Source organism: Notothenia rossii, assembly GCF_949606895.1.
Source record: "Notothenia rossii genome assembly, chromosome: 5".
NCBI classification, from domain to species: domain Eukaryota; kingdom Metazoa; phylum Chordata; class Actinopteri; order Perciformes; family Nototheniidae; genus Notothenia; species Notothenia rossii.
The window spans coordinates 75,152,864-75,180,754 of record NC_136903.1 but is presented as its reverse complement, the minus strand read 5'-3'; the positions used below and the strand labels follow the sequence as shown (position 1 = coordinate 75,180,754).

The following is a 27,891-nucleotide window of genomic DNA, read 5'->3' as shown; positions in this document are numbered from 1 at the left end:
AATGACAATGGAAGACGGATGCCTTTAACACGAGCTCAGAATAATGCCTCTGTGACTGTATGGTCTAATACGTCTTCATATAATTTTTGACTGGTAATCTAAAGTCCCAATTGTATGTATTGGAATAGAATACATTTTATAATAATGTCTTGATTTTTCATATTGTAGACATCTGAATGTAAACCTAAGATATCTGTTAATGATCTGTATTTTATGGGGTTGAAATATACTGAACAAGACCTTTTATACTTCAAAAATAATCTTGTCATTGCTCTCTAGATGACGTAATATAACTACACATATGTTGGGCATTTTTGCACCATAAGTGTTTACTTGTCAACCAATATAGAAGCTTATATCTATATATCTTATTAATATTAAGTAATACAGGCCGGTAATAGTTTAACAGTCTGGTTTTATTATCACAACATTTGTAATTTAATTGGATATATGTTAAATAACATTTTAACATTATAGCAACTGGAGATACTTCTAACATACCACGCATATTGGATGTCTCGATTATGTGGCATCAATTCCCCCCCATAGTGAAGTTGCAGTGATGTAACACAGGAGAATGGTTTCTCTCTGAGTCACCCCCCATCTGCCCCCAAATCCCCCCCATTCCCTGCTTCCACATCCTGAGTTTGCAGCTTTATTGACTTGTAGCCTTATAGGCCCCTAACACATCTGAGTTTCTCATACGGCATGTCTCACCAGACCTCTGACTTGCAGCAGGCTACACAGGCTGATGGGCAGACCAGCTCGGAGGTGGTTGAGGATAAATCCAATTTAACTTCTTGTACACTGTCACGTAACCGTATTCATCTACCGTCTAGGCTGGGTGACCTAAATCTTTATAATATAAATTTAGAGTTTACATCGATCATAGACCGCATTGCATAAGTGGTGCTTAAGTTATCATGAAAATAAAAGATTTGAAAACGGAGGGGGATTATTATCTTCCTTAATACAATGCACACTGGATTTAAAGACATAGCTGTCAATTAAATCTTTCCGAATTGTACAACACACGTCATTTTCAACCCTGTTTTAAAAAAGCAGTCTTTCACGTCTTATCAGTAACACAAACGTCTTAGGGTGTTTTTCACTAAAATGTCACGAGTTCCCTAAAATAAATGGAAAAATATGTCAGAGAAATATCAGGAGTTGTGATTTGGTGAAAATGCTGTTATGGTTGTTTTACATTTTGTTTGGTTGATATTCTGTTTAGCATTCGTTATGAGAAGCATAGCTTGTAATTAAATATGAAAGATCTCCTGATTTAATCACTTAAGTAATGAGGAAATTATAGCAGTTGTACAGTTGTTCACAAATGGATGAAGACATAACACCTTTGTGATACAGCTGTGGAATAATTAGTAACATAGAGTATAGAACCTTAATGCTCTAGGTTTGTGGCATTTAAATAAACAATTACTGCTTTTTGACAGACAAAATTACCTTTTTCGCTTGTGAGTACTGTATATTATGAATGTCCTTTCCAAATAACACCATCACTGTCCAAAGCAAATTATATATTTGTGACCAAACATGTTATTAAGGTTATTAATGAGGTCCTGATGTACTGCTGTGCCAGCAGGATGCCAGCTGTCTGGACATCACTGATGTTGGCAACGGCATCATTATCATCAAGGTCCTCCTCTAGCTTTTCTCAATAATTGGTTCAATATGTACGGTACTGACAGAACATCTCAAAAGTAACTTTCTGCAGTTTTAAAATAGCCCCAGTAACATATGCTCAGCCTGGATCGTCGACGGGCTCAGCTCACGGTTATCTGTTGTCTCTCCACCAGCTGCCTGTGCCACCCACTAAACGGTCCAAAGGGGCACACTGCAACTCTAATCACTTTTTACTGGTGCAGATAATTATCGTTGCTTATTGCTTTTAATTTTCTTTGCACATTTATAAATGCAATTATATTATTAAGAACAGTTTGGACTTAATGTGGTGCTCATATTGTATAATTGTGGTTTAGCAGTAACCACTGAGCAACCCAGCAGGCTTTTGCCACTCAAATCGCCTGTGGAAAAAATATGTAATTTGCTGTAAAATAAGCTACATTTAAAATATTCCACCTTTTCCTCCATAATTCTGGTGACTGATAACACAAAACCACTGTTGTTCTTGATACAACACTTAACAAAATGGGTTGTGTCGAATGACTCTCCTAGTACCCTAAAGCTGAAAAACAACAGTATTTTTTTTTTTAGGGCAGAGAAGGTGGACATAAAAAATTAGGCTAACTTTCACAAACCTTAGCAGAATAATTTAAAATTTAAAGGATTTGTTGAAGTAGAGTGTAAATTATTTCTTTCGGGTTCAGAGTTACTGTTGCAGAATGTCCTCATTGATGGGAAATGCTGTTTGAAAAAATTGGTTATAATTTCCCTGGTGTAGCCAGGGCAAGTTTGAGTAAACATTTTCAACCTTGTTTTAGTTTAATCATTTATGATTCTTTCAATCACGTTCTCAAAACTTATTTCATGCCGGACCTTGGGCTGTGAGACCAGTCGTTTCAAAAATATTTGGCCATGTTTTTCGGTTTAGAAAAGGATATATTTGCTCTTATGCCCCTACTAGATATAATGTTGCTGTGTGCTCGGACCCCAAAGAGTCACCTTAAGCACGAATAAATCAAATGAATAGAAACTGTGCATCTATTCATATGAAGTGCTACCTGAAAATGATGAGTGCTGCATGCTGGAGGTTAGAGTCTGTGCTGCTCCTGTAGCGTTTCCTTGTAAACAAAAAAAAGTTATGGTTACATTCAGTGTTTTTTTTTTATTATCAAAAGTATATATCCTTGAAGTCTAACAAATAAGTTGGAGGTGTTTTCATCCACATAACATTTGCAGAGCAGAAACATTTTTTGTATACCCCGCACTGAATACATCTGGATTCAGTCTTCCTTTTCTCTCTGCCTTTGTTGCACATTGCTATCAGTAAAATACTGTGAAAGTCACCCACACCAGGATGCCACATGCACACTGAAATCTATTTCCATTGCGTTACTAGTGAATCATAAATCAACAGTTTATCCTTTTTTTTTTTTAAACAAAGACTGATCCCCAGCAGGGTGGATGTACAGTTACATTATAGTATCATAATCAAATGAGAAGAGAATCAATACTTGGCGTACCATGTTCAGGAGCTGCAACTGAACTGAGCGATTAGCAAACATAACTAGGTCATACTGTCTCGAGACGTTGGCATTCATATTCAAACTGACTTTTTCAGTTATTACGAGCCCAACATTATGAGAACGATGCATTGTTTAAAGGGTAATTATAGTAATTTGACATCAATTGTGATTAAACTGTTTATTTGTTTAACTTATGTTAATCAAGGCAATCAGTCATCACTTCATTACTTGGTGTGTACAGTTGACTTCACTCGGCCTTTCAGCCAATATACTCCAAGCTGGTCACAGTAGCATTTTAATCATTTAGAATGACTCACAGCCTCTCACTGCGAATCATTTCATCTCGCCTAGCAACTTGCAGCGCAAAATACACGCGCACAGACACACACATACATACAACGTATTCGACGAGGCTGGTTGAAATGAGGGAGGATAAATGCTTTTGGGGAAACTAGTGCACTTATTTCCTGTTCTTCATGACAATAGTGATTAATGTCCAAGCAATAAGGCAGCGTCAATGAAGGACGTATACTGCTGCACTCAAGGACTTGGCCATATCAATAAATGTCCTGTGTCCTTCAGTCAGCACGTCCTCTTTCCCCTTAAACAGTCTTTCCGCTATGTGTTACTGTGTCAGCTTTATGTACAGCTGCCCTGTGGAGAGTGGACACAATGGGACCTTCAGGCTCCCTTTTCCCCCTTTTTCCTGCATTGTGCTATTGTGGGTCGAATAAGAATGTGTTTGCTTTGTGCTCTTTTCTTTTTTCCTTTTTTTGGGCTACATTCAAGATTGTCTTTTTCAGAGGCGAGGAAAAGCCAATTCAAAAGTAGGCTATCCTATCCACGAGGCTCATTCTCCCTGTAGTGAGTTATGGCGACAATCACTGAAGATATGGGATTAGGCTGTGCATGTTTTATCAAGCCCAAGGTGCTCTGCAGAATGCAAAATAAGCTTGTTGAATGAGAGTCAAGTTGCATTTGATGAATTTAATTTTAACATTTGCATAAATTATATCTTTGCTTTTTTGAGCCCCTGTAGAAGATGCTTTAAACAAACCTGTGTATACCTTTTTGTCACTATGCATCTATGCATCACAGTTTGAGTTCAAAATGCAGTCATTTCAGTCTCTTTATATAAAACTTGAGTCTTTACACAGCTCTTGAACCTCAACAGCAGTCACTGTGTATAGTAGTTATCACTGTCGGAACAGACAAGTGTTTTGTTTGAAAGGAACAGCAACATAATGCTTAAATGAAATTGAAATGACGCCATGCAAACCTGACAGTCCTTAGTTCTTTGGCATAGGCTGTTTCAGTAAGAAAACACCAGAGGGTATTAGTTTGTGCAACTGAAGCTTTAGCTGTGTCGTTCATTCTTACTTTACTGCTTTTAAACATATTGATTCTTTTTGAAACTCTGTAAAAGATTTAATTTGACATATTTCTTTATGGTTTTACATGCGGGCAGATATTGGATTATTATGGGATATTATAACAAATCTGACGTCATAGTATCTGCTGAGGCTTAATTTCCTTTCTCATAGAAGTGCATGTTAAAACTGACGTTTTGTTTTTATTACCACCCCTGTCATTTAAGTTATTAAGGACACGTGACCAAGATATAAATAGTGACCATTATTTTCTGATAGTGTATATCGGTTAACTAAAACTCACCCTTTCTAAGTTTTAGGGTTTAGCTGCTGTTCAACCAGCAGATCTGTAATGTTTACAAAAAAATAATGTCATATGCCCAGCGTTTCCTCCAGGGGGGCGTCTTGCCGTCATTTGACGGCCTTATTCAGCTCGGGTCGCCCTGAACGCGGGCCGAGGGCGTCCAAAAATATAAATAATTCGAGAGAAGATCGAGAGTTTTTACAACACGGAACGTGCGCGATTTGGACGCGATGAGCGGGGTGGTTTTAGTGGAGCACGCGCGTGAGCTGCGAGCGATGGAGCCTCGCAGCGGCGATACTGAAGCTCCGTGGTAAACTGTGGTAACATGAAGAGCCGTTTGGGAGCCGAAACAGCCGGCGCTTTAAGAGAGCCGAGCCAAATGATCCGGCTCACTAATGTAAAAAGACAGTATCTACAGGGCTGCCAACACTCACGCATTGAGAGTGAGAGTCACGCAATTAACCAATATCTCACGCACTCACGCCACACTTGCCTTTCCTCACGCTAAGTTTTCGTCCAAAATAAAGTGAAGGAACAGAAAACCGAGCGGTCTACGAAATGAGACGGTCTTCTGGCTTAGTTCAGTAAAGTTGGAACGACGATATTGGGAGATTTCACGGATCAATAACTCATGAAGAAAACGTTATTCAGACACAAATTAAGTCTCCTAAGTAGGCCTACCGTGGTAAGGTCGACAACGAACTACAATCACATTTTGATAAAAAAAAGCCAATACGCGCCGTCCTCCGAGCTGGACACATTACATTGGTCTCTTATCTGCAGTCGTAGAAGAAACGAGTGCTCAGGGACCGTCTGCAAAATGCAACTCTGAAAAAAGAGAATACAATAATATTCAATCACTATTATACAGCTTATTACCACCAAACTCACTACACACATCAATAGTCTCCTGTGTGTCATACTACAGCAAGGAGTTTGGAAGAATATGCTTTTGAATAATTTTGGGGAATATTTATAATGTAAAATCTTCAATAAATATGGCATCATCTTCAATAACTTTACTATTATACAGTATATTTCTACCAAACTCACTATTTGCATTGTTGTTGTTAGCATCTGGTTAGCTTAACGGATATTAAAAGCTGTTTCTAAAACAAGGAAAGGGAGAGCTCTGTCAGACTGAGATAACTACAGCTCAGTGAGGTAAGGGACTCTGTTTAGATAGTTAACTTTAGTCTAGTTATCTCAGTGGGCCTCAAACGTTTTGGTCACCATTTATGAGAATAAATTAAAAATAGTTATGAAATACTATGACAGTAAAACAAGAATACAGTTTAAAAGGTGAGTGATTTGTAAAATATCCATAAAGAAAAAGAAAATCTGTTTTCCATAAATTCATTTTGCTCTCAAAGTGCACCAGGTAGATGCATTTAACCTCAATATGTAAAAAACAATCTGCCCGGAGAGCATGCCCCCGGACACCCCCTAGAGCAGGTGAGGACCCCCTCCCACACTTATGAAATAGCACTTTACCTCTGCTTACACCTATATGCTATTTTATATGCTGTGAGCTGATTATCGAGCCTTCATTGTAAGAGTCGTGGGTACACTGTCCATGTAAGTATTCCACTGAAGTGCCCGGTACATTAAAGGGAAACCCTAGTTTGTAACACTGTACACATGAACGTTTCTCCCCCCCCCCCCCCCCCGCTCTCGAGGTGGACGCCCTCTCAGCCCTGGTCTGGCGGAAACACTGCATATGCCATATTATGGCTGTAATCAAACTCCTTTCAAGGTTTTGACTCTAAAAAGGCTGTAAAGGTCTGTTGCTAAGGGCGGCTGGCCATCTTTCCAAATGGGTGTTAGACTTTTCGACGATTTAAGAAGCTTAAAATCACCGAAATTAGAGCTGCGCTAGAAAATAAGACAGTTGAAGACTTAAAGAAAAATGACTGAAGCATTGAAAAATGTTGGCACTACAAACTTAAATGTCTTCTTTATCGAGGATGTATGATAAGAAGGTTGCTTTGACATATCGCATCATACTTTTATTAAGTATTGTTTATTTTTGGCATATACACACCATTTTACAGATTGGAATTTGACTTTAGTTATCAGATTCGATTATGGAAAAAATGACTTATTAGGGGTCATTAATCATAGGCATGTGACATAAGGGGTAAATAAAGTGGAATAGTTGAGTGTTACCATGAGTTGATATCCACTCTTTTACGCCAGCACTAAACCCACTTCATTAATTCCTGTTTGAAAGCATTTTCTCCCCTCCCTAAGTTAACACCCTGAGAGATCAGTCCCCAGGCTCTTTCCTTTGGGTTTCGAATGAGATTGATGTTCTGTTTGTTTCTCTCACACACTTCGACTGTCTCCCTGGGAGCTTTCTCTATTTCCAGAGAAGACTCTAAAACAACAGTGGAGGGGGGTCATTGGTATTTAACCATGTTACTCAAAAGACGGCAAAGCATTTCAAGGTATTTTCCTTGTGCTTAACACATTGTTTCTGAAAGCTCACTTTGGAATGTTGATCTGTTACACAAAGTGAATTTGGTGGGAGAAATGCAAAGTATGGTAAAAATGACAGAGGCAGCCAGTGTGGAACATTTGGTGTTGGTTCATTTCAGAGGCTTCCAAGGGAGAAGATTTGCTGAGTTGTGTAGTTTTTGGAGGCAGAGCAGGATTTTAGAGACTACCCTATCGATCCCGTTGAAATGCTCCCCTTTGGGTAATGCAAATGTTTCTGTTATTCAACAAAAAACATTAAAACCCTCCTGGTAGTGGAACCCTAATTAACTCGGGATTTGAATACCATGGCCTTTTCCCTTGACATTTTAATAATTCAAAAAAGGCATTGTTTAACGTTTGTTAAAAAAATACAACTGTTGTCTTTATCAGACAGCGAAAAGAAGACACGGTCAATGGATTAATTTGTTAAAAGTTCAAATCAACAATTATTAAAAGAATACCTTCCAGTGTCTCATGTAATTTTTGCTCCTCTGTCTTATAAATGTGTTTTGTTTTAACCGTTAAACTTTGGTGTGAGCTGAAGGTGTTACAGCTGCTGTATGTTATTGCCACTGCTAATTTAAACCTCACAACACAAGTGTTTACCACAGCCAAGGAAACCTATTCCCAGGTAACCACTAATCACTCAGGGGTCCCAACACTTAGCAGCCTGCGCAGGGAAAATGGAAACTAGCAACCACTCTGCCTCAACAGGCTCATCATCTGCTTTGCTGTAAGGTTTAGAATGATAGGCTTTGAAAAGGCTTCATGGCACAAATGACATTACTGACGGCCATCTTGATAACATAGAAGTGGTTCGTTTCCGATAACAAAGGTTAATCTTGTTTTCAAGCCTATATTATAATTGTCCTGTCAATAGATAGATTTAAATGTTTTTTTTGTTCAGTAAAGAGGATTCAGAGTATTAATAATTTTCATCTTAGCAGATGCAGCACTTAACCTTTTCATATATATATATATAAAGGTGTCAGTTTATTCTGTATAGCCTGACTGATTTGTGTAGAGCCGCAACAATTCAAGGTTCAAGGTTCAAGGTTCTTTATTTTCTAACTAACATAGCTACAGAGTAATTATGTCATTGAAAATCTTAGGTCACAGGCTTTTCAACGACATAATTACTCTATAGCTATGTTTTCAATTCATTCAATACGTAGATTTTGTGTTCTTTCGTTGCACGGTTTTAAAATAACCTCATCATTGCTGTGATCTACAAGAGCTACAGTAGGGATGTCCCGATCACCTTTTTTTGTTCCCGATTCGATTCCGATCATTTGATTTTGACAATCTGCCGATACCGATTTTTCCCGATCCGATCTTTATGCAATGCATTAAGAGAAAAAAAAGGTAACGGATAACGGCTGGTCATCCAACGCGATGAATTCAGCTATCTTGGCTGTTATTTTGTTGGCCTTTTCACTCTTCTGGGGCAGTTTCTCTTTCCTTTTTAAGAGTCTCTGAACGTGTCGGTTGTTTCAGTGCCGTTACCTGAGTGGCCGCTGTGTACTGGTCATGTTGTTGTTGGTGTTTGTTTCTCAGGTGGCGTATTAGATTGGTCATGTTGAACCTAGTTCTTTTCTTTCCACCAAGCGGAACCTCCGCCTTGCAAACATTGCATCTGGCTGTTACAGTGCCTTCGCTTTTAATTTTATAATACTTCCAAACTCCTGACATATTCTCTGTCCCGACTCCCGAGTCACCAGCTGAACGTAGCCTCTCGTTAGCTTACTGCTACCAGTGCATGACATTAAGGATTTTGGGAGATGGCCCTGTGGGCCATCTAAGCAAATTTACAGATGGCCCTGAGCCCAATAGAGATTGCCCTGAAAAATGCGTGCGGACGAAATGCCACAAAGGGTTTGGGGGGCCTCCCCCTCGAACATTTAGATCTTTGCAGGTCTTAGATGCTGTCTGGTGCATTCTCTAGACTGAATTATAAGATGAACCAGCACAATATTATATTGTACAATTTCAATTTTATTCTTCATTTCACTTGTTTGTTTGTTCTTGTTTGTGTTTGCTCGCTTGCATGCCTTGCATAGCTATAAGAAATACTTAAGTTGTTGGTCAAGACACTTTCCATCTGATGAAGGCAAATGCCTTCATCAGATGTAAAAAAGTAGAAAACATTACATTCAGTTGTAACTGCCAAAACAAACATTATTTACACTATTATGGCCCCTGTTAAAAATGTTGTAATGTTATCTACTGTAAGTTGGTCGAACGAATGCCTCCTCATCCGGAAGCTGACCGAGCAGCAGTCGAGAGGAGCCGAGCGCATCCACGAAGCATAGAAAATGGCGACGTCAGAGTTCCCATTGGCCGGCAAATCTAAATCTCTTCGGTCACAATAATTTCCCTTTAGCACAATACCGCTTCAGTTGCGCCACTTATGTGACAGACAAGAAGAGTATGTGACAGACAAGAATAGTCAATTCTAATGTCTAACACTTAATGTGGAGAAAGAGATGTCCTGTATGGGTTGATTGTGCGTTGATCTGTTGGTAATGCCTCGGGGTTCCGGTGGGCATGTAAACAAATGCATAATGCTGCGCTATACTTTGTGGCCTCACCCAGTTGCATAGTGACACTTATTGTTTAGCTGTCTTTTAATAAGCAGGTAGTCCTATCATTAGCTAGAACTAGCTGGATCTGATCAATATGGACATAAACGCGAGTGAAGTCTAATCTGACGGGAGAGAGAGTCAGCTGCTGCTGACGAGTCGACACGCAGCACTGCATGATCACATGCAGCGGTGAGCGGACAAAACACACACTTCAGGTTAGAATATCACACGTAGCTATTTGAATTACCTCTCAAACTACCTAAACTAGTTATAGATATGTTCAGTTTTACTGTCGGGTCACTCATTGCTGGATCCGCGAGCTGCTGGCATAATAGATTGCCCGATCGGGCAACCAGCAGGTGAGGCTTCATTGCCCGAGCTAAATACTAGATGGCCCCGGGCCATCGGGCAGCCCTTAATGTCGAGCCCTGGCTACTATTAGACACTGCGCCCTGCCCACTCTGTTGCCAGATTTGAGAGAAATAAGCAACCTGAGGCCTGTACTACGAAGCTGGTTCAACCTAACCTGGATATGTTTGAGTTAGCCGGTTGGCCTAATCCAAAACATAAGCGCTCTCGCTAAGCAGTCCTACGACGCGGGTCATCAAGTGGATCGCTCAAGCCAGCCGTGTCCTATCTAGTTAGGTGCGCGTTCACATGAAAGTGGTGGTATTTGGAGCATTCGACCAATCAGAAACATGGACAAGCGTACTGACAGCGCAGCGCGTCATACTTCCTGAATGAAAAGTCAACTATAATATTAGAAAAATATGAAGAAGTTAAACTTTAAACATCCATGACCCTAACACTTTATCCAGGATTAAAGCCACATAGTTGCACCTGCAAGGTGAATACAGCTGGTAAAAGAAAAAGTGTTTGAATGCGTACATTACCAGGTTTATGATATCACTGCCCCGTCTAAGACACGATCTGACTTTAATTACATTTGACTCAAGTCTTTCGTCAACTTAATGTGTTGCTTAAAATAATACTTCTGCATACAGTATGTGACACTGAGTGTTGCACGGCCAGATACAGCTCAGCTGACTCAGATAAGGAAATATATGATACATTATGATGTGATATGCCACGGACTGTACTGTTACTTTGATCCGGTTACTTATGTTGTGGCAGATATTTAATTAAGCTTTCTTAACGCTAATGTTATAATAGTCAGATTGCTCTGAAGATGGGAGGTGATATTCTATTAATGTCCACGTTCACACAGTCGGTGATTTTCGCCGGCCGTCTTTCCTGCAACGGCAGTTTTTCTGTATTTCCTTTCTGCTGTAATATGACTTGATCGCTTTAAACTCTGCACACTGAGCTCTGATTGGTCAGCAGGCAGTGCTTTCACTGAGTTGATCTCTTAGCCTGAAACCTAACCTGCTCCGGAGCAGGTTAGCCGCTCAGCATAAGTTACCATGGAGATCTAGCCTGCTAAAAAGGGAACCAGCGTTGTAGGACCGGAAACCCAGAGTTTTCCCTGAAGTTAGACGGCTAAGCGAAAATCCTGCTTCGTAGTACAGGCCCTGGGTCTATGAAAACAAGCCTAAAAGAAGCAACACATACATGATGTTGTGTAATTTTAAACCAATACCAAGGCCTCAGGATGACTTTAAGATGTGAACATGGTCATTTTTTCTATTGTACCATTAAATAAAAATAATTAAAAAAAGTTCCCCAATTTTTTTTCTTCCCATCTTTTGAAAATCACGTGATCGGCTCCGATCCCCGATCACGTGATCGGATCGGGACATCTCTAAACTACAATATAAAAGGTTAACAAGAAACTTGTTCATGATAGGATCACTTGAGACGCATGGGAAGAAAGCGTTTCCAAAGAGTGTGTTGATGCATGTTCTAGGTGTCAGTTGTATTTGTTTTCATGGCATAAGAATGAATATAAATTAACAGATTACCAACAATGGAAGTCCATTCCCTTCTGCTGCTGCAAACGGTAAAGCACATCTGTGTTTTCTAGGAAATTAAAAACTGTACTGTACTTTTAATTAAAATCAATAAATGTAGGAGAACGTAGGAAGGTATTGACTGAATATCAGCGACTCATTTTTGAGTGGCCAGTGTGAATACTTTGATCTTTTAATACCTGATAAAACAGCTCCGCTTGCTAATCTTTTTTTCATACCCAAGATGAAAAGTGGTGCTTCTCTGAGATAATGAAGACAGCTCTGGAATCTTAAAAGCAACTGGATATGACTTGAATCTAATTAATGTTAAAATTAATAAATAATACAATTCTGCCTTGCAGTAGAATCACAGAGTGTAGGAAATCATGGGCGTAGCCCTGGTGACTTCACCCATAGGTTTTGTAAGAAATGTATTAGAACCAGGGTTTGGGTTTACTGTCAGGTTTCAATTACTGATTGTATATATTGTTTATATAATACCTTTCCAACTAATTGTTAGGCCTATAAACTAAGAAAATATAACAAGAAACACACAAATTAATTTTATTTAATCGTTTATTTTGCAGGGACATTGCACAAAAATGAACACTTAGAATAAAAAAAATCGTCAAGCGTAAATATGCCGGATTTAGCTTTGAGCTGCTTTGCATCAGCAGTCCCTCACATAAAACATTTTAGAACATGACAATCATACACATAGCAAATACATGATATGCAAAAGAGCAAGAGCAGCATACACAAGTATTTAGAATCAGAATATCTTTATTAGCCCCACAGAGGGAAAATTTGCAGCTTTACAGCAGGAGCCACAGACAGCTTAGTGTTGCATATCTTACATGCGTTTATCACAGCAATACAATATAGCAGCAACGACATATAAAGTGCAAGAGAAGATACAAGAGATAGATAATGTGCAAGAGAAGATACCCCTGTTTAGGTATTCAATGTTATAAAAAAGAAGAGAATAATTTATCCTCACCTTTTAACACTCTTGAATCAGAGGCGGTTAGCAAGTTTGCTTGATAAATGACAAACAGCTGATCAGTGGCGGATTTAGGATTGTAGGAGATCCGGGCCTTAGCCCAGGAGTTGTTGGGGGAGGGTGCAGGGGTAAAGTGCTATTTTTTACAAGTGGGGGGTGGACCGATAATTCCTTTAGGGGGGTCGTCGCCTCCTCTAGCGGGGGCCGGGGGCATGCTCCCCCGGGAAGATTTTTTTTAAAATATTGAAGTTAAAAGCATCAATCTGGTGCACTTTGAGAGCAACATTAACCCTACCTTAATAATACCTTAAAGCGGACAAAAGGCACTGGAGAACACTTATTCATTAACACCCTTTAATGAAGTAAACTAATGCCTTAAAGGCCCAGTGAAGTGCATGTTTTTGCACCAAAATGAAATGGCAGTTTCATTCCTTACATATCATTGTGCCTGTTCATGGCTAAAATTGTTTTTAATAATTCATAATTAATGAATTAATGAATTATTAATTTTGCCGTCTGAGCCTAACGGAAGTTGCAGACGATAGTGGCTGTGACGTCACAAGATGTACCCAGTTGCGATTGTAAACATGGCGGAGACTCTGGAAAGTGATACTAGTGTGAGAGAAATGATTGATTTGGACAGCTTTTCGGACAGGATAGATGAGGAAAGTGATCAATCTGGTGCACTTTGAGGGCAACATTAAGAGATTTATGGATACAGCTCCCAACACTCATATGAAACATATATTTAAATAATCAAAAAACATTGGAAGGATTTCTTAACCTATTTTATACAACTAATATTACATAGATGGAAATATTTGTTTACATAGATGACCAAACCCACTGAGATAACTTAGGCTACAGTTTACCTCCCTGAGTTGACGTTATCTCTCTCAGTCCCACAGGAGAGCACTCTCCCTCTCCTTATTGTTGAAACAGCTAATCTCCGTTAGCTCCGAGCTAGCACCGGATGCTAACAACAACCCTATAACTCTCTCAGTCTCTCTTTCTCTCTCTCTCTCGAATCGACCAGTGGCCTTTATTTATCATGATCAATCAAAGAATCTACGAAACAATGACACCAGCCAGGCTCACCTTCATCTTTTGGGAACAGAAACATCGCCACTTCGACAGACTTGACATTACTACAGCCAGCGGCAATGCATCGTTTCCCCTGTGTTTTTCATCCCTCTTTCTTCACTGTCGCCTCCATTGTCAGATTTTCTCGATTGGCAATCAATTCCAGTCGACTCCGACACACTTTCCAGGAAAATACTAGCTCAAAAACGTTGAGAAATTCGACTTTGAAAAAGAGAAAAAATGAACGGTGGTGAATGTAAACAGTGCGGCGGCGTCCATCTCGTGACGTCACGCAGTAGATCGCAAGCCACGCCCACGAAGGCGAAGGTCGACTGCAGATTTCCCCGGAAAATTCAAAACTCGTCAAATTCGTTGCTATTCCAACATCTTTTGATATGGGTTCCAATGGACAATTTTGGTCATTACTATACGTATTAGCATAACAGATCATGCACAGGTGCACACTTCACAGGGTCTTTAACTCACTCAAATATAGTCGTTTACTTATTTCGTTGAAACGAATGTGCGTAGAGTTTTAAAGGATGCGTATAGTCTCACCTTGATTCTGGCGCATTGCTTATCGTTTTATAGATCTATTCTCACCCACCATCTTTGTTTGTGACGTAAAGAGTGTAAGAGTCACGTTTCTGAATCGGACACTGAGTGGATGCAGTCACAGCCAATCGGAGTCTGATTCAGAGGGTTGCCTGTCAGTTCCGTTGCTATGGTTCCGTTGTTATGTGTACTGAAACGAGATCCGGTATAATTCCACGCGCGAAAACAAAATACAAACTGGAATACGTTATTTTAGTGTCTTAAAAGTAAACTGAGGTATGAAGGGTTAACGTTACATCTTAAGATAATTTTTGTTCATGTTCTGTATACATACTGACAAGGGTATACTTAGTGTGGTTACTATGTTTACTAGCTATAACATTAACGTTACATCACTCTTTTTCACTTCTTACTCAGTCAGCCAGAGTGCAGATATCATCATTAGATTCACAAACCTGAAACATCATCCATTTCTTCACTGCTGGTGATGACATTGCTGTCGGCTGCTGATACTACTGCTGCTGCTGCAGCAGCTTGTGGTGCCTGCTCGATGAAAATAACTTTCTAATATCCATAACTTTATAGGCTATTAGCTTAAAACTTGTCAGGCACTAGGAAGGATCACTTCTTCTTCAGGGCAGGGAAGGCTACGCAGTACGCAGGCTACTGTCCCGCAGCAGCTGCCTCTCTGGTGGACTCCTGGACTGCACATTACTCCCGAGACATTTTCCAAATAAAAAATAATAATATTTAATTCTTTTTTTCTTTTTTAAAGTGAAACATCCGGGGCTTTTCAGAAAACATCCGGGGCTTGAGCCCAAGTAGCCACCTCCTAGCGCCGCCACTGCAGCTAATTATCAAAACAGTTGCTGGATTTGACTATTGAATAATTGACTTATTGTTTTCAGCTCTAGTCTAATCTTGAAAAGTTAGAGTAATCCCACCACATTTCCACAAAGAAAGACAGATCCATGGTAGAGCTGAGAGGGACGCAGGGCTCGAGCTTAAGGACGTCCCGTCATCCCGTGGCCGAAAAAAATTGTGTCGGGGAGGATAAAAAATAATTTTGGGACGAATTTGGGACGAGAGTTAAAATAAAAATACCCTGCTAACTCTACTACAAACGGCGATGAAAATGAAACCGACTGCACGTTTTGTGTAGCAAACAGTTATTAAACCTCCTTGTCAACATAAACACACGCACTAAACATTTAGCAACCCACGAAATACACACACATTACGTAGCTACAGCTGTGCCGCTGGCTGTGCCCGCGAATTCCTGGCCCGCAAATTCGCGGGTCTAGCTGAGTGTGTGTATTTCGCGGGTTGAGTGATGTAAAATGACAATGGTATCCCGGGGAGGAATTCTGAAATGTTTTACCGTTACATCACAAAAACGCATAGCAGAACCAGACCCTGGAGCGCCGGCCTCTTTATTTACTTACTCCTCTTCATCCCCTATGGGTAATAAGGCTGAGATGAGAACCCTCCATCGTATTTAGTCCTTAGCAATATGCTGCGCCTCTCCCTATGTATAGATGGGTACCGAGCCCCGGTATTAAACGGGCTCCGCCCGGGCCGGAATTATTAAAGACAGTGGTAACGTTAAGCTCCGACGTTATCTGACTTTTTATCAGTACTGGAGACATTTAAAAAATATGTCATATTTATTATTGCTACATAAACATTATATCGCAGTTTTAGTTTAGCCAACTCCATTTCTAATATGCAATAAGACTACAACATGTGTCTATGATTTATTTTCGAGCTTTCCAATCCAGACGAGATCTCTCTCCCGTCTGTGTGCGAGGGGGCTGGGCAGTTTGTAAAGGTCTCCTGACTGTGTTACAGACTGTCATCCTGGTTAGTGGTTACTCTTGGTTCTGTCTTCAGGACAGAGTGTTGGATGTTTTTGTTAATTGGATGGGACTAGATTTGATTCAATATTAGAGTAATTTTCTCGTTTGTGTGTTTGTTTAAATATATTTGGCCTTTGTTCATGTGATTGACTGATTTACTCAAATAAAAAGGTTGATGAATTATCATGTAATGATTTGTATGATGTTTTATTTATGTTAAAGGTCACTTTGAATGATTTTAACTAATGATAATGTAGAAAAACTAATATATTAAATTCGGGACAGCCACATTAATTTCGGAACGGCTTAGATTGTATTCCGGGACGGTTCCGGGAGGATGGTGAAAAAACTTAGTCGAGAGCCCTGGAGGGACGGTCTAGCAGAAGCACCATAGTTGAATGTATTGATAATAATGGCCTTCATGATACCCCGTCAATGCAACAAACATTATTAAAATCCACTTCACATACACCAGAACTGAAGCTACATTTTGAAAGCATAGTTTTCTGGACTAAACTCTACTTTATTCAAGATAAAGACAATCAGTTTCACCATAAGATGAACTGCAGCTTAGTGCACTGGCACCGCGGCCTTGGTGTTCCTGCTTGATTAGAATCATTACCTTAAGTCTAAGCCAAGTAAAGCTCAATTGAATGCTTTTTTCTAGCCTTTGTTTGCTCCTGTGTGCTTTGATCTAATGCTTATTAGCCTTGAATTCGTTTTTCTGCAAGTTTGACTACATTTAGGTTATGAAATCAGTGCCAATGTGGCTTCCTTACATTTGATGTGAGATTGTATGGTTGTCTGCTGAAGGTCTTTTGTCAATTTGACCAAGAATGGATACACTTTCATATACAAATCAGGCAGCCATGTATCAAGGGCAGGCAATACAATACAGGTATATTAAAAAAAAGAGAGAGAAACTTGGTCCGTGCAAATGTTCTCACTTGTCACAAGTTATATGTTGGAATGGATGATAGGTGTTACTTGTGGACAACTAGCAATAATCTTATTTTGGCATGACAATCGATTTTCTTCATGTAAATAAATCAACAGTAGCATACTCTCATTATTTGGACCACAGCTTTGAACCTCTGTGTAAAGTTGGTATACCACACCAAAAATCATACTTCGACACATCTATTTTCTTTATGAATTGATTAATCTAGAACATATATAAACATTTCCATCCCAGTTTCTCTAAGTCCAAGGTGATGATTCAAAGACATCCAGTTTATTACGATATAAAACATAGAAGAGTATATTTGAGGGGCTTAATACTAATCATACAGTATTAAATGTATGTTGGACCCTTCCAAGCGAACCTGTGTGGTTGTCTTACATTTCTCAAATAGAATTATATTGACAACCTGGTCCTTGTAATGTTCTTGAGAAATACATGATGAACTTCTACAGTAAACATTACATACTAGTCAGGCTGCTAAATTGGAATCAAGAACATTCCTCTTCTTCAGGATTTTTTTTATCGTTTCTGAATCCAACCTTCAAGTATTGATTAGAGTCCAACATCAAAAAACGCTTAAAGAGGAAGGGAGGAGGTCTGACAGCTTGTATGGCCGCGGGCAGGTATGAAGAGCGAGTTTGAGAGTGATTCATTCAAAGTCCTAGTGCAGCAGTGGTATTATTTATGGCTAACATTGAGTCATTTGCCCAGTCAGCCTTTTCCTCAGAAGCACATTTTTAAACCTTTTTGATTTCACCTATGTTCTTTAATTGTAGCTCTATTATAGAAGTATTTATAACTGAAACCGCTTTACTGTAACCACAGCAACCTACAATTTCAGCTCCCGTGTCCCCAGATCAAATCACCGACTCTGCACAATCAATGACACACTCTACCTGTTGCGTTCGATGGACCCATTTACATTGCCAGTTATCAACCATCACCATTCATGAACATCAGTAATGCTTGAGTAGTGTAATGTATCCACCAGAGGCAGCTGAATTTATTTCAGAATCAATAACTAGACAATTCATGCTGGGCTGCACACCTTGTCCTCAGAAATGACCTCATAAGCTCTTGGCACTGAGGCAATCCAATTGCCACATATTGAAAATTGAAAACCACACTTTACACAGTACATTTTCTTGACATTGTCAGAGCTTTTATGCACAGACTTGCCACTGTGTGTGGCGACACATTTGGGGATTTTTTATTAGGGATGTAACGATACCAAAAACTCACGGTATGATAATATCGTGATAAAAAGTCCACGGTACGATATTTATCGCGATATTGAAAAATAAAGAAAATGAATGTGAATTTTTCTTTAATATTTTTTTCTTTATTAAATAATAAATCGGATTTGTACAGCATTTTAGTAGGATAATAGTATTTTAAAGTGTAAACAATATAATAATCAGACCCTGCAATAGAATAAATCAAGTTTCACTTTAGTTTTTCAAGTAACTCAACTCTAACTCACTCACTCAGCATCATCAAGGTTATATTTTAGGAATATGAGCATGTCCACATTTCCAGGTAGTAGCTGGGATATTTGGGCGTTTACAATATCCCCTGCTGTGGAAAGAACTCTCTTGCTTGGTACTGATGTTGCTGGGACATAGAGATATGCTTTGGCCATTGGTGACAGCAGTGGGTAAAACTGTGCATTGTCTCTCCACCACTTCAAAAACAATACAGTTTTTGCCAAGAAGGTCAGGCTTATTGACAGGGCAAGATATAAATATACTGTTGGTACTTGTCAACGTCTCTAGGTATGTACATGTAGCCCTGTAAATATGATGTCCTTTTGTGTTATCTGTTGTTTTATGTTCATGTTGTAACCTACTTGCTGCCATGTTGGACGTTTGTTTAAATAAAGGTTTAAAAAAAAAAAAGTCGTCGTCAGTCTTACAAAGGTATTGAGACATTTATTTACCGCGATATTCGATATATCGTTACATCCCTATTGTTTATTGTAGTCTACGAAAGGAACAAGCTATAGCTGGTCTATCAAAGATGTCACTAGGCCTGAATTTGTTTATTCTTGTTAATGGTTTCCATCAGAGCCCCTGATGCACTCAATCAGCTATTTAATGCGCTGACTTCACTGTACCAGCATTACCATAGAAGCACACTCAAAAGCAGATTGACGCAATTTAAATTTACCATACAATTTCACCATATCTGAGGTGTAGCCATCAATTGTGTTCAGCCTGTATGAGAGTGGCTATGTTAAACGTTGACTTCTCCTCAGGAAGTCGTGCAGTTTCAATTAATAAAAGAGCCCGTTTGTTTTAACCGAACAATAGCGCTTTTCCAGCTTTTATGAAAAAATGCCAGGATGTTATATTTTTTTCTTTTCTTTCCTTTCTTTTTTTTGAAGGAAGGCTGTATACTCAAGAGACTTTCATCTAGACCTTTTCGCCCACATTCTCTATAAAAGTCTTTTGACACCCTGTGTTCTCATGTTCCCAGTAGTAAAAGGTTGAAGAACAGTGTAACACATGACACATTGCTCTGTTGGGCCTCAGCACCTCTTGACTTCTCTAGTATTATAGCTCTTCTAATATGAATCATCACAATATACTTGCACCTAGACGGTTGCAAACGCAGGAAATGCAGCTTTCTGAACGGAGAGTTGGTGAAGCATTGGGATTTGATAACATCATTACATGGTCTTATCTATTTTCTCAAGGATACAGTTGGAGAAAAAAAACTGCAGAACAAGTGTGGCATAATGAGAAAGTTGAACAGGCCTCCTCTGACCATCCTCCTATTCTGCTTGCTTTTTTGAAGTCCAAGGCTGTAATGCACACTGTGTGTGTGTGTGTGTGTGTGTGTGTGTGTGTGTGTGTGTGTGTGTGTGTGTGTGTGTGTGTGTGTGTGTGTGTGTGTGTGTGTGTGTGTGTGTGTGTGTGTGTGTGTGTGTGTGTGTGTGTGTGTGTGTGTGTGTGTGTGTGTGTGTGTGTGTGTGTGTGTGTGTGTGTGTGTGTGTGTGTGTGTGTGTGTGTGTGTGTGTGTGTGTGTGTGTGTGTGTGTGTGTGTGTGTGTGTGTGTGGGGCAGTATTTTTGGACAAGCTGATTTGATTTTCTGTCACTGAGCTATCTCTTCTTGTCTCTATATCTCTCTATGAAATAGGGTTTTCTGCACCCTGCATGGCATTGACAAAAATATCTTAGCTCATGTCTGTTAAATGCGCAGGATCACTTTCTTTCAATTCACTTGACGACCACACAAGCTAAAGAGAAAAGATTAAGACAAGGCGTAGAGGAAAATTCTAATATTATGTTTTGAATTTTGTTACTAAATGTTTGCATACTATTTCCAATGAGTTACTTAAGGAACAAGTTCAACTCTAGACGACTGATGGGCTCAATATCACTTACCGTAATATGGCTGCATTTCTTTAGCTCTAGGATGCTGATGTCTTCTTTGCTGAAATGGCTTGTTTGCTCTTTTAGCTGTGTAGGCCTAAATATCGGCATTGGGATTTGACTTGTTGTGTTATTATTTCTGAGCTTGATGTTTAAGCCTTAAGGTTCGGCTCCTGCTGTTCCGTATCTTTGGCTGATCTTGGCAGTTCTCGTGTTCCTGAGGTCCTTGGTGTGACTCAAACACTTCCGGAGCTATAGAGCCACATCGCTCACTTCCCGAGGAATCAGAAACACATGCACTCTCAAGATCAAGCTCCACTTATCCCCTTTCTTAGCTCGACCCCCAACAGTGTTTTTCCACTGTGACTTGTACTGGTAAACCTCCACACACAGCGGATTGAGTCAGGTGTTTGAAACAAAACAAATGCAGTGCTGGTGTTTACTGATTGCTTGCAACAAAAGACACTCATCTAAACAACTTCGCGCCCGACGCCACTTTAGTTAGATGAACACATTTGAAATGTAGGTGTATTTTCCATAAGTACATGTTAGTAATTCGTCCAAGCAGATGTTCTCACATATGACAGACCCCATGCATTGCAGATGAGATTGTGGAGACAGCAGCTGTCTCCTCAGTATGCACACTTCCTCATATACATAGCAATTTTGAATCACGAGTGTGCCCTTTATGCCCTCTCGATGCCTGGGAAAAACACGTCTCTCTTCTGTTTAGTACAAATTCAGAGAGAATAATTTAAAAGTTGTTGAGACTGCAGTTTGTCTAATTAGTAATTGTAATGATATGCCTTCTTTCTGCCTCTAATTAGCGGACAAGCTGAGACAACGGGGCTGGGTGACGTAAAGGAGCCGTGCTTCCCTCTATAACTACTGTCAAAGTGTCTATATGTAGCCGTATGAATGTAAAGCAGGCTGATGCTGGAGGAGAATGTCAAAGATAACAGCGCTGACTGACTTGTCGGAAAATAATTGATTTTGTTCAAACATACATTTTAGTGAAACACTTAATAAATTGCATGCTCTTCATGGAGGTTTTTTTTTTTTAGAACATTGTTAACATGTGAAGAGAAGTCACCTCAGCTCTCCTTGATTATTAAGCTTAAACAAACGTCACTTTTCCGTCCCACGTTAAGATTATGGAGGTTTGTCTAGCGTGTAGAGTATAAAACACAGCAGAATACTATGATCATTCTCCTGCCCTTAAAGTCTTTTGACATTTGATATTTTTCTCAGGGTCAATAAGTGCCAACAGCAAAACCAACAATGAATGGATCCTTCTAACAATTGTTGTCTGCAGTTGCCAAAGCCTGATATAGCTTATTCCTTGGTGCCATATTCAAAAAAAGAATAAAAACAAAATCAATGAGCCACAATATTGTTCCTCTGTGACATGTTCCTTCATTACCATTAACACGGGCGCTGCAGTTTATTTTGAGGCAATCCCACATACCCCATCCTGCTTCAGTAATTACTCACACACGCACGCACGCACGCACACACACGGCTGAAAATAGTCCCCAACAAATGCACTCTCTACTACTGTTGAGTAATGTTTTCTAAAAACTACAGGGCCCAGCTGTTTGAGGAACTCGTTTTTATTTTATTTTAGCTTGGATTTATTTTTGTTTGGATTTATTGGAAAATATACAACACATAAATCTGTCTTCTGTAGAGGAAGTGCAATTTAATTGATAGACTAATGTATTGTTGGTGTTGGTCGTTTCATGGGATTTGTTGGTCTGGAGTATAACAGCGACTTTATCCTGTCACTGAGGATCGGTAAATATAATATATTCACTGATTACTCCTTTTGAATAAGCCTAATGAGCCTATGTTTATTCTTAATAATTATATATAATTTATTTGTATTAATTATAAGGCATTTTAACCATCCAGGGGATGCTTGAAAGTGGTGATGAACTCACAAGCAGCATTAGAGCCTTGAGATATGACAGTCCCCTGAATATGTCGCTATGCTAGTGATTCAAAATAAGAACAAGTAGATATTATTCAAACAAAAACAGGCCTAGTGCTCTATTTTTAGACCAGGGCTTTTAGGCTTTTTTATTACTAGTGTTCTATTCTTTTTACCTTTTAACATATGATGCACTCAATTAATGTTGTAATTTTCACATTACGCATTTGTGCGGAGGGTAGAATCAAATGTTAACCACATCTGACTCTGTTTCCTGAACTCATAATAGACCAAGTAAGGGTGTTGATTTTGCATTCTTGTATGCACAAAAGCATTTTTTTCACAAGTTTTGCCACATAATTAGCAGGGCAATTTACACAAGTTGTATTTTGGTCCCAACGTCCTGGTTAATGACTCTGGAATCGGCTATATTAAGTGAATAAGCAATCAGTGGAAAACAATCTCAAAATAAAAATGTCCACCATCCATAACTTGAGTGTGCTCTTAGCTGCATGAGGCTTGAACATTTGTTACTTTAAGCACCTAAACAGCAGCATTTAATGTGTAAATGACATGGTAATTGTAAATTAGGATGCATTTGATAGCTTATGCATCCCATAATTATCCTTCTGGTGACGTGGACGTGCCAGCAAGGCTGTCCTTCACATAACTGATGCTAACATTATCTTAAGATTGATATTTTAACTCGAGCCTCCAATGACTAATGGAAGTTAAACGCTCCTGTGGTTGTTGTTAGGCTGCTGTTTTTCAAGGGCTCTCAGGGGTTCTTGGCTTGTTGTTGAGTGCGATATTATGGAACAAATAGCTGGGCTTAATGGTGATATAGATGATTTAACCGCCCTCAGGGCAATGAAAAAAGGAAAATGATTTTGTACGCCTCGACGTTGTACAAGGTGTTATTCTGTAGGTGTTTCGAGGCTTGTAATACCTTTGTGCTTCCTGTGAACATACTCTGATGTAAAATCAGGCAACGTTTCACATTGTCTCAATGTAAAAATACCTTTTAGACTAAATCTCTTTATAGAACATCTCCTTTTTAAGTACTGGTTAATCTATATAATTGCCAGTCACATGTGCTTTCTGGATTTATGAATGTTGTTTGAGTGCTGTGCCTCAGCTTCCTCCAGGCCCAGCTCCGACTGCGTTGTCTGCTCTGTTCTGTCAGAGATGCTGTGGCTTTAATCCTTTGCCCACAGGGGACGGCTGACATGGATGAGAGTAAACTGTTGACATGGTGCTGTCTCCTATGCGCTGTGATCAAAGACAGTCCAGCCCTACTGTTTCACAACCTGTCTTCAAATATGCTCCAAGTGTCTGCCACGGAGACACCCTCCATCTCTGTTTCACACTTCGTGTTAACCTCTGATTTTCCCCCAGAGTGAATTGATACGTCTGATGATAAAAAAAAGCATTTTATGATATTAGTAATTTATGACCCCTCCCATTTCGCCTGTGTGACCTCCCTCCAAGTAATGAATTTGATTTGGAAAACACTCACTAAGGCTCATGCCATAGTGGAAACCATTTTTGGAGACAGCAATGCTTCGACTTTAAGTGCAGGGAGAGACTTGGCTTGATGTAATGCTTAGTTTAATTAATCCCAGTAATGATGCAACTATTAGTAAGAGCTGCGCTCGTCTTTAAGTAGCTGGAGACGTGTGAGTGTGTGTGTATATGTGTGTGTATCTATAACTCACTATCGGGAGGTAGTTTAGCTTCAGGAGTCCGAAGAGTTCTGCGGTTGTTGCTGTAGTAACTTTTAACCTCATGAGACTGTAGTGTGACATACAGTTGTCATGGTTACAGAGTCATGATGCATGGCATGTATTTACACAATTAAGAGAAGTGAACTCCTGCCAAAAACTGAGATTTGTTTGGTTAAGATTGTTGGGAAAACTCTTAAACCAAGTTTATGTAGATGTTTTGGTAGACAATATTATGTTGTGTTGAAATATTTAGTGCTGTAATAAGTAGTTTGTAGATCCATTTATACATTTCTTAATGGACATACGAATGCTACATGTGTATAGATACAGTGAGAGTGCAGTTAAAGATAACAATTTGACACTAATATAATTAGTATTAAACTATGTGTAGATTAATATTTACAATATTCTTCTATTATATTCCTATATTTTGGCACTGTGGTTAAACAATCAGTTTGCTCTCATGCTTGCTGCACCAAGGTTGAAGAAGAAGAAAGTTGATGTAATTAAATGAGACTAATTTAATCAGAAAATCACAGAAAATAAAGATTTTGTTTGAATTACTTTTTATTTCTAGGATGATGACATCTTAAAATATGATGATAGACATTCAGAGCTTTATTTAAAAATCTCAAAATTGCAATTTGTAACTAGATGGAAAACATAAATTGTGAACAACAAAGTGTCCAAAATGGTTTCAAAAACTGTATTTCGACATGTTTAGATTTCTGCTTTATTTTGAGCCAGCTCACTGATTTATTTTAGTTCTCCCGGCTGTTCCCTTTAGACAGAAACAATCTGCCTACACATTTGTTTGCATCCTCCTAGCAACAGGCAACTAATATTAGCCAATACATCTCCTAGTTGAATGCCACAGTGGATTGAGAGTGCTTGACGCAACACAACACACTCTGTTTTGCTTGAGCACCTGATTGACAATGGCTATAGCTAGACATTTTTGTCTCCACTGGCACAGACTGCATCCGTTGTAGAGCACATTCACATTGATTATTGCAAGTCTGGGACTAGGGACTGTGTATGCTCAAGGACAATTGTTGCCTGCCTCTAGCATTCACTGTTGACAATGTTTGATTTCTTTCGGCCAATTTGCCCTAAGAAGCTCAAGAGACATTTGTGCCCAGAAGACATGCATGTATTACTGAGTGTCTGCACTCCTGGTATAGGATGTCTGCATTTTACTGATTTAGGTAATGCACATGTGAGTTTTACAGGGAAGTTATTGTGTCATTATTATATCCCTGCGATTATTGGGAACATATTGACCATCCAGTCTATTTAATTATTTTTCTTCCTAGGCTTTTAAATAATTGTATTTATTGTAGCTGTGAGAGAGCAGGACACATCATAGGTACTGAAGGAGAGACTTTAATCGGAAATGTACATGTAACTTAAAACTGTGCTTAGAAAAATAGGAACTTGCTGATGGTCTTAAGCTGGACCTTAACACAAAAATAATTATTAATTTCTTCTCGCTCATGACTATTTCTGCTTCTCTTAATTTCCTCCTATCTATAGAGATGTTTTTCACTGTCGTGATAAAAAAATTATCTTTCAACGGCTGACTGAAACCTGACCTCTCTGCAGCTGGTTGATACTAGTTTTTGTTAGGTTTAGTTTACTGTGATACGTCTAGCTGAGCGTGGTTGACTAAAATAAAGGGACACGCCACCACAGCAGTGTTCATTCAGCCCTATCAGACTATTGCCTTGTGCATGCACTGTGTATTTGTGTTGAATCCATCCTGCATAAAGCTTTTATTACACAAACACTCAAAGACAATCTCTTGACTTGAAGACGGCTTTATTCACAGTATAATATTACCTCCACAAGGCTTCTCCTGTTTTCCGCAGATGGTGATGATCATTACTAACCATTAAGGCATTGTGTCAATTGATGGCACCTGGACTCAAAACAAGGGCTTTGTTCTTGATTTTTTTGGAGCACATTGTCACCACTGTTGCTCCTGCTTCAGTTTTCAGTTAGGGAGATTAAGGCCCCATTTACACGGGAACGCAAACAAACCGAAGTCGATATAAAAAAAGTAGGTCTGTCAAGTTAATAACGCGTTAACGCACATTTTTTTTTAACGCCACTCATTATTTTAACGCGATTAACGCATGTGTATTTTTTTCCCTCGGCGGCCCCGTAGTTTCAGAGCGCATCAAGTTCCACGCTAACCGGCAGGCACCGACTGGCCATCGGGAGGACCGGGAAGGTGTGTTTATGTGTGGCGCGAGAGAGACCTTACGTGTATTGTTGTTGTTGTTGTTAGCATCTGGTGCTAGGTAGCTACGCTAACGGATATAAGGAGCTGTTTAAATGAAAACAGAGGAGTGACATTTCGCCGACAACTGCGCCGAGCACTTGACTTTATGCAGGTAGCCAGACAGTGGGACATTGTACGAAAGGTCAGCACACTCAGCACGGATAGTGCGCGCAACATGATTGCAGCGTACAGGCAGCTCCCGTTCGAGCACACACACACACACACACACACACACACACACACACACACACACACACACACACACACACACACACACACACACACACACACACACACACACACACACACACACACACACACACACACACACACACACACACACACACACACACACACACACACACACACACACACACACACACACACACACACACACACACTTTGTATTGTATTATTGTATGAGAGAGGTTCCAGATTGAATTGAGGCGAATATTTGTAATGTTCAGAGGTTGTTGTGTTTAATATTCATGAGAATATTTGTCATTGTTCAAATGATAATAAAATGCATAAAGCATATTTTTCCACTCATATGTTGATAAGAGTATTAAAAACTTGAAAAATATTCCTCTAAGGTACATTTAGAACAGATAAAAAATGTGCGATTAATCGCGAGTAACTATGGACAATCATGCGATTAATCGCGATTAAATATTTTAATCGACTGACAGCCCTAAAAAAAAGTATTCTGTTCACACGGATACGGCTCAATAAACGCGTCCCTTCAAACGAGATCGCTCGACCCGCTGGAGCCGCTGTAGTACATATGCCGGGCCTGTAAGTGGCGCTGTACTTCCGCCACAAAATATACCAAAAGCAGCAAAGAAGACCCCCGAGCATTTTTGCCATGGTTGCCTAGTTGCCCGGTTGCCCTTCTGTTCATTCTCCGCTGTGGATTTAGCAACATGTAGTTCATGTAATTCTCTATGTCCACTTGTTGCTGATGGTTGTGGTAGAGGAGCTGTAGATTTTGCACTAACATCTGTAGCATGGTCAGTAGCAGTAGCTGCTAGAGCAGTGAGCAGCAGAGGTGGGGAGAGGCGGGGCTATGGCTTCATCGTTATCAGGAAATGATCGTATAGGACGTACACATGGAGCCGTTTGGCCCCCGAGAGCGTTCCGTCCGCAGATCTATCCACATTGGGACCCGTTATCGTTTTAGGGGTCCGTTTTCGTTCCCGTGTAAACAGCACCTAAGAAGATCCAAAAAACGAAATGAGTCATAATAGCCAGGCCAAGATACTAGGTAAAAGTTATTAAAGTATGT

The 27,891-nt window shown here is 39.6% G+C and overlaps 1 protein-coding gene across 3 annotated transcripts in view; it reads left to right on the top strand.

The window, feature by feature from the left end:
* ca16b (carbonic anhydrase XVI b) overlaps nucleotides 1–27,891 on the top strand; it is a 111,341-nt gene that overhangs the window by 1,896 nt on the left and 81,554 nt on the right. The window contains exon 2 of one of the 3 annotated variants that reach the window (XM_079682166.1): nucleotides 26,490–26,555. The exons of 1 other annotated variant lie outside the window; for it this stretch is intronic. In XM_079682166.1, the coding sequence (XP_079538292.1) occupies nucleotides 26,490–26,555 (66 nt within the window). Of the gene's footprint in view, nucleotides 1–16,313; nucleotides 16,322–26,489; nucleotides 26,556–27,891 lie in introns of those variants that run through there. One more of the 3 variants, XM_079682168.1, reaches the window with a different exon arrangement.